Source organism: Triticum aestivum, chromosome 3D (assembly GCF_018294505.1).
Source record: "Triticum aestivum cultivar Chinese Spring chromosome 3D, IWGSC CS RefSeq v2.1, whole genome shotgun sequence".
Taxonomy (NCBI): domain Eukaryota; kingdom Viridiplantae; phylum Streptophyta; class Magnoliopsida; order Poales; family Poaceae; genus Triticum; species Triticum aestivum.
In genome coordinates, this window is record NC_057802.1 from 323,332,857 (window position 1) to 323,341,321 (window position 8,465).

At 44.0% G+C, this 8,465-nt stretch overlaps 1 protein-coding gene across 1 annotated transcript; it reads left to right on the top strand.

The window, feature by feature from the left end:
• The first annotated feature begins 2,815 nt into the window (after positions 1–2,815).
• Positions 2,816–7,552, top strand: LOC123078663 (elongation factor 2). The gene is made up of 3 exons (XM_044501249.1): positions 2,816–2,972; positions 3,946–4,075; positions 4,925–7,552. Exons 2-3 carry the CDS (start codon positions 3,985–3,987, stop codon positions 7,363–7,365), a joined length of 2,532 nt encoding a protein of 843 aa, XP_044357184.1. The 5' UTR covers positions 2,816–2,972; positions 3,946–3,984; the 3' UTR covers positions 7,366–7,552.
• The last annotated feature ends 913 nt before the right edge of the window (positions 7,553–8,465 follow it).

An 8,465-nucleotide genomic window follows, 5' to 3' on the forward strand; every position in this document is an offset into this window, starting at 1 on the left:
ACGATACGGAGCCGCCGCCAAGCCCTAAACTCTCTCGGGAGGGCTGATCTGGAGTCCGTTCGGGGCTCCGGAGAGGGGAATCCGTCGCCGTCGTCATCATCAACCATCCTCCATCACCAATTTCAAGATGCTCACCGCCGTGCGTGAGTAATTACATCGTAGGCTTGCTGGACGGTGATGGGTTGGATGAGATCTATCATGTAATCGAGTTAGTTTTGTTAGGGTTTGATCCCTAGTATCCACTATGTTCTGAGATTGATGTTGCTATGACTTTGCTATGCTTAATGTTTGTCACTAGGGCCCGAGTGCCATGATTTCAGATCTGAACCTATTATGTTTTCATGAATATATGTGAGTTCTTGATCCTATCTTGCAAGTCTATAGTCACCTACTATGTGTTATGATCCGGCAACCCCGAAGTGACAATAATCGGGACCACTTCCGGTGATGACCATAGTTTGAGGAGTTCATGTATTCACTATGTGTTAATGCTTTGGTCCGGTACTCTATTAAAAGGAGGCCTTAATATCCCTTAGTTTCCGCTAGGACCCCGCTGCCACGGGAGGGTAGGACAAAAGATGGCATGCAAGTTCTTTTCCATAAGCACGTATGACTATATTCGGAATAAATGCCTACATTACATTGATGAATTGGAGCTAGTTCTGTGTCACACTATGTTATGACTGTTACATGATGAACCGCATCCAACATAATTATCCATCACCGATCCAATGCCTACGAGCTTTTCACACATTGCTCTTTGCTTAGTTACTTTACCGCTGCTACTGTTACAATCACTACAATACTGCTATCATTACCTTTGCCACCGTTACCATTACTATCATACTACTTTGCTACTAAATACTTTGCTGCAGATATTAAGTTATCCAGGTGCGGTTGAATTGACAACTCAGCTGCTAATACTTGAGAATATTCTTTGGCTCCCCTTGTGTCGAATCAATAAATTTGGGTTGAATACTCTACCCTCGAAAACTGTTGCGATCCCCTATACTTGTGGGTTATCAAGGCACCAGTCGGCCCAGTCACAGCGCAGGCGTCAGACGGCCCACGCAACCGCGCCGCCCGCACGGGGCCGGACCATGGCACGCGCGACGCCGGCAAGGCAGCGGCGGGGCGGCCACACCGGGTCCGGCGCCGGCAGCACCTGCGCGCAGCGCATCAACGGCCAAGGCACCGGGCGCCACCGCGGGGGATAACCCGGGAGCGTGGCGGGCCGAGCCATGGTGGAGGCGAGACGGACCGCATCGACCAGACGACGCGACAACGATGGGCCACTCAGGCGGTCCCGACGCGGCGACGACCTGCCACACCGATGAGCAGGGCGCGTCGCCGCCCAGAAGTCTCCCAATTGCGGTGGCGCAAGTTTCACCGGGAGCTCCACCGGACCCTCCCCTTCCACCTCCTCAGCCAAATCGGCCCACGACGCCGACGAGCACGTGATGCAGAGGGTCGGCCGGCGATTCCCAGCGGCCATCCCAACGCCCATGTCAGCGGCGCCCGGGGAGGACCCGCGAGCAGGAGCCGGCGGCGCGGTCAGGTCGCCACAACGGTCGCCAGAGCTAGTCCGTACACAATTCTAATCCACTGCCCGACCTCCTTTTTTCCTTCCAAGTTATTTTTTCCTTTCAAGTTATTTTTTCTTTTTCCCATATTTTTTCAGAAGTTCCTTTTTTGTACAAAATTTCGTCAAATCTTTAGAATTTTTTAAAATTCCCATTTTCGAAAATATTTGGAACGTTAATTTTATTCTCATTCCAAAGTTGTTTGAAATTCTAAAATGTTCGCATTTTCTCAAAAAACAAAATTGTTCATGAATTTTAATATAAATTGCATTTTTTAAAATAATAGAAATTTGAAAAATATTCCTTTTAATGGAAATATTCACAAATTCAAAATAATGTTCGTGGTTGAAAACACATTTTTGAAAATGGTTTTGAATGTTCAAAACAAGTTTCCATTTTTATAAATTGTTCACAAATTCAAATGATGTTTCTTTATCCGCCTTAAAATGTTTCCTGTTTTCGAAAAATGTTTGCGAATTTTAAAAAATCTTCTGTTTCAAGTTTTGTTTGCATTTTTCCAAAAAAATGCTCGCATTTTAATTAAGAAAAATCAGGAGGTCGCCACAACCTCGACAAGGAGGCGGACCTAAAGGAAAGAAAAGACACGAGTTGGGTAGTGGCCGCCACTCCGACCAACCCCACTACTATATTAATCTCGCGGGCCAAACATAGTCCGCGAGAACACTACAACTCTCTACTCTCTCGCCCCACTATTGTGGAGACTGTTTTGATGGACACATCAATTATCTCTTTAGATGCTTCTCGGAAAAAAATCTCTTCCGTTGCAACGCACGGGCATATGTGCTAATGCAGACTAAAAAGAAACGGAGGGAGTATCATTTAGAGCTTCTGTTAGAATGTTCATAGTAGAGCAGATTTGTTCCTAGTATTCACATTGGTATTTTGGCTGAAAAAGTTGCACGACTTGTCCACACTAACCGATTGACCGGAGGCTGCATAATAAGAAGTAAAAATGGATACCCTAAAAACAGGTAAAAATGGAAGAGTAAGGGCCAAGCTGCATGCACAGCCTCACTATACGTAAGGGCCAAGTTTCTTATTTGAGAGATGGAAGAGTGGCCCAGAAATCAGCTCGGAACAAGTCCACCGGGCATTCTCCGAACTATCACTTCCTTGGTGCAGATCGGATGGCGTCGCTCGCCACACAGCCGCACGGACAGCCACGATACGCTCGCCTTTCCCGCGGCGCCGTCACTATGCAGTCAATAAAACCCCCCGCAAGGCCGCAACCCCGGATCGCCCACAGCGCACAGGCCACAGGGGGATCGCCTAGGTCCTTCTCCTGCGCCTTCGCTCGGCGCCGCCGCCTCCTCATCCTCCAGGGCTGTCCTCATCTCATTCCTCCTGACAGCGAGGGAGATCCTCAAGGTGAGACAACATCCTTGTGCTCGATCGATCTATTCCCTGTAGATCGTCCGTGCGCTGACCGCTGAGTGGTTTTGGTCCAGCTCGCAAGGGCTCTTGTTCTTCCCGTGGAATAGTTTAACATTATTTGTAGTGGGTACAAGTAATGGTCTGGTGCTGAATGCCGATCTAATTCTGGTAGATGTAGCTTTTGTACCACACAACATGCCCTAGATTTTTCTCCCTGATGCATTTTACCGTCTGATGCGATATAAATGCCGTTCTGTTGAAACGTTTTAGGTGTTATTTTACATTCGATTTTATTTCCAGTAGCAGAGTTTAAATTATGTTAGACATTCGAACATATGAATATGTGAATCATAAATGTATTGTTTCCGCAGGGCCGTAAGTTTCGGCAGAGTGACATGGATATGTGTTTTCTTTATTAAGAGATTTATGTTCTGTTTACTACAGGATTATGCTTCTGATTCATGCGATTCACTAGATACTCAATCTTTGTTTTCCTTCTCTTTCTTGTATTGATACAAGAGCTTTGTTTAGTTGTGTTCTGACAATCTTGGGTATTTTTTTCCGAGGTTTTGTTTTCTGTTATCTCTACTCTCTGATTTACGATCTCTTGCTATGTAAATAGGGATATTTTGTGTTGCAGTCTAAAGTTCATCATTCTGCGAAATGTTTAACGTTACAACATTTACCTTCGTTGTCATGCAGAATCTAATATAGACTGAAGTCTCACCTGGCTTGCATTATATTGATGTCCTTATTTTCAACCTGTGCTTTGATTTTTTACCATGTCTGCCGAATTTTGCCTTTCCATGCTCTGCTTACCTCTGGCACTTATGTATAGAAACATAGGAGCTACCGAATCTGGTTAGGACTGTCAATCATTTCTACCATGGGGTGATTCAGTAATCTTCTTAGTACTGTTAATCCTAGTGATTACATGGATTCTAACTTGGTTACTACTTTTGAACAGGAATTTATATTTGTAGTGTGATAATCAAAAGCAGTCAAGATGGTGAAATTCACAGTAGAAGGACTCCGCATCATCATGGACAAGCAAAATAATATTCGCAACATGTCTGTTATTGCTCATGTGGACCATGGTATGTGCTGGGAAAGTTACTGCTTGGGTTGCACAAGTATTTGATGTTTTTATTCATATGTTATCTATGGGGGTTGATCCTTTTTCGCTTGTTCGTGTTGTCTCTTGTTTGTATGAACAGTTGCTCAGCATAGACTTGTGAAATATTTTATCTCACAGCATAGCTTGTTTATATTTCTGATCTCAGATTGTATATTTCTGCTCATATATTTTCTTTGTATTGATTCTTTATAGATTGTTCATGATGTCTCTTGTTTTGCTAGAACACATGCCCATTTTTAGATTGCTGTGATATTTTAATTGCATAATATAGCTCGTTTACATTTCTGCTGTCAGATTGTATTTTCATCCTGAAAATTGCAGTCCATATGACTTTGACCAAATGCTAGCTTAAACATGATTGTGCACAGTAAAGTAAAGTTCAATGGATAACCTGTTTGTTCCTTTCATTTTAAGGATCTGATCATCCAGGATTTAAAGCTAATTTTGTATTGTCCTGAAGTAAATGGGTGATTATTTAAATACGTGTTGGTTGTATTTTGTGTTACTGCATAGTTGTGTTATGCAATTTAATCTCAGTAAATCATGTGTGCTCATCAAGCCATTTTGCTGTCTCTCCTGTTTGTTTTTGTTTTAATGTTGTTATTTATTTATTTTGCAAAATTTAATCTTGTTAGTAATCTCTGAATTCCAACATTTGTGTACTCCCCTTTTTGTGGGTCAATGTTTCGACTGTGCTCTATCTTTATGGCGTTTTAGCACTCCGTTTCTTGTTCAATATTAAGAGTGTGCACTACTGGTAATTACATGTCATGTTTGTGACCGTGTTCATGGTTTTAACTCACTACAGGCAAGTCTACGCTTACTGATTCTCTGGTGGCAGCTGCTGGGATTATTGCACAAGAAGTTGCAGGTGACGTCCGCATGACTGATACTCGTGCAGATGAAGCGGAACGTGGTATCACAATCAAATCCACGGGTATATCTCTTTTCTATGAGATGACTGATGAATCACTCAGGGCTTATAAGGGCGAGAGAGATGGGAATGAATACCTGATCAACCTTATAGATTCGCCTGGGCACGTTGATTTCTCTTCAGAAGTCACAGCTGCTCTTCGTATTACTGATGGTGCTTTGGTGGTGGTTGACTGTATTGAGGGTGTCTGTGTGCAAACTGAAACTGTGCTTCGCCAAGCCCTTGGTGAGAGGATTAGGCCTGTCCTTACTGTGAACAAGATGGACAGATGCTTCCTTGAGCTTCAGGTTGATGGCGAGGAAGCTTACCAGACTTTCTCCCGTGTCATTGAGAACGCCAATGTCATTATGGCGACATATGAAGATGCAAAACTTGGTGATGTCCAAGTCTACCCAGAGAAGGGAACTGTTGCTTTCTCTGCTGGTTTACATGGATGGGCATTTACTCTCACGAACTTTGCTAAGATGTATGCCTCCAAGTTTGGAGTTGATGAAACTAAAATGATGGAGAGGCTTTGGGGTGAGAACTTCTTTGACACAGCCACGAAAAAGTGGACCAACAAGAACACGGGCTCTCCTACTTGCAAGAGAGGTTTTGTTCAGTTCTGCTATGATCCAATCAAGCAAATAATCAACACCTGCATGAATGACCAGAAGGATAAATTGTGGCCTATGTTACAGAAGCTTGGTGTGACCATGAAGGCTGATGAGAAGGAGCTAATGGGCAAGCCTTTAATGAAGCGTGTTATGCAGACTTGGCTGCCAGCAAGTACAGCTCTACTTGAGATGATGATATTCCACCTTCCTTCTCCTTCGAAAGCACAGAAGTATCGTGTAGAGAACTTGTATGAGGGGCCCCTTGATGATGTCTACGCAACGGCTATAAGAAACTGTGACCCAGAAGGCCCTCTTATGCTGTATGTTTCCAAGATGATTCCAGCATCTGACAAGGGCAGATTCTTTGCGTTTGGCCGTGTCTTCTCTGGGAGAATTGCAACTGGCATGAAGGTCCGGATCATGGGCCCAAACTATGTTCCTGGCCAGAAGAAGGATCTGTACGTGAAGAGTGTCCAGCGTACAGTTATTTGGATGGGGAAGAAGCAAGAGTCTGTTGACGATGTTCCTTGTGGTAATACTGTTGCTATGGTTGGCTTGGATCAGTTCATCACAAAGAATGCTACCTTGACAAACGAGAAGGAGGTTGATGCATGCCCAATCAGGGCAATGAAATTCTCTGTATCCCCTGTTGTACGTGTTGCTGTCCAGTGCAAGGTTGCCTCTGATCTTCCCAAACTTGTGGAAGGCTTGAAGCGCCTGGCGAAGTCTGACCCTATGGTTGTGTGTTCCATGGAAGAGTCTGGCGAGCATATCATTGCTGGAGCTGGAGAGCTGCACCTTGAAATTTGTTTGAAGGATCTGCAGGAGGATTTCATGGGTGGTGCTGAGATTATTGTTTCCCCTCCTGTTGTCTCTTTCCGCGAGACCGTTCTTGAGAAGTCCTGCCGGACTGTGATGAGCAAGTCCCCAAACAAGCACAACCGTCTCTACATGGAAGCTCGTCCCATGGAGGAAGGGCTGGCTGAGGCCATTGATGATGGCCGCATCGGCCCACGCGATGATCCCAAGGTGCGCTCCAAGGTTCTGTCTGAGGAGTTTGGTTGGGACAAGGATCTTGCCAAGAAGATTTGGTGTTTTGGACCCGAAACCACTGGGCCGAACATGGTTGTTGATATGTGCAAGGGAGTGCAGTATCTGAATGAAATCAAGGACTCCGTTGTGGCTGGCTTCCAGTGGGCGTCGAAAGAAGGGGCATTGGCAGAGGAAAACATGCGTGGTATTTGCTTTGAGGTCTGTGACGTCGTTCTCCATACAGATGCTATTCACAGGGGTGGCGGTCAGGTCATCCCGACGGCTAGAAGGGTCATTTATGCTTCTCAGCTCACAGCTAAGCCAAGGTTACTCGAGCCTGTGTACCTGGTGGAGATCCAGGCGCCTGAGAATGCACTTGGTGGCATCTATGGTGTTCTTAACCAGAAGAGAGGGCACGTGTTTGAGGAGATGCAGAGGCCTGGTACCCCACTTTACAACATCAAGGCGTACCTCCCTGTTATCGAGTCCTTTGGTTTCTCGGGCACACTTAGGGCTGCGACATCTGGCCAGGCCTTCCCGCAGTGTGTGTTTGATCACTGGGACATGATGTCTGCTGATCCTTTGGAGGCAGGATCACAGGCGGCCCAGCTGGTTTTGGATATCCGCAAGAGGAAAGGGTTGAAAGAACAGATGACCCCTCTCTCTGAATTTGAGGACAAGCTCTAAATTTTTGCTCTCATGTTATCTGTTATCTCGGCCAATTTTTGATCTATTCTTGGTCTGTGTCAAGAGATGTACTCTTTTTCGTATTCCAGTTCCTTGGGTTGTGTTGTGCTGAACCTATTTCGGTCTCTTATCAGATTTAGCAAATAATTTACCTTCTATGATATGCTTGATTGAGTGGTTGATTTTAGCAAGTGTTGCTTTGCATCTCCTAATTGCATTTTCTTCTTATGTTTGAGAACCTTGGCTAGTTTTTCCAATGTTTCCTTGCGTCTGATAAGACGCCCCAACTGGTTTTATTGAAAACTTGAGCAGATTGTTGTAAATTAATTGTTGCCATTTCTTTGCAAGAGATTTTCTAAATTCTGATGTAGGATTACGCTCATTGATTCTGTTTGTAAGTATATATTCCTGAGAGCTTCTAATGTGAAAAGAGGTGTTTTTGCAATGAGAAACACTGTACACTATATTATTTCTTGACGATAATTTTGTTGCATTTAACTTAAGAAACACCCCATAAAATACATCAGCATTCCAATTCACAAAGTGCAACCTGGGCAGACTCAAGTCCTGAATTGTTTTCGTTTTGACATTGTCCATGTGCTCTGGACATATAAATGGAAGTTCACTCTTGAACAATCTATGTTACTCCCTCTGTAAAGTAATATAAGATCTTTTACACTGAAGTAGTGATCTAAAAGATCTTATTAGTTTACAGAGGGGAGTATAAATTAGAGCCAAAAGATTTTCCCTTGGGTGATTGTTGGTATGAATTTGACCAGGACGTATGCAATTGAAATAGCAAATCTTCCTAACCCTGGTAATTTCTGTTTTTACTCTAGTGATTTTAAACTCTTGACTGCACTCAGAGATTTTAAACCCTGCTAATATTTGTTTCAGGTCTGACAGAAGCATAAGAAATGTGATACTGATGGAGAGATATCATTACTTTGCTTCGAGTTGTCACCAATATGGTTTTAGAGTCTCTGTCAAGATGAAAGGGAGAGTGATTGGGCTGGCGTATAGATGCCCTGAAGCACATGCACACACGATTGTCTTCTAGTGGCTGGTTACTTAACTGCATTTTCTTACCAAATTTATCA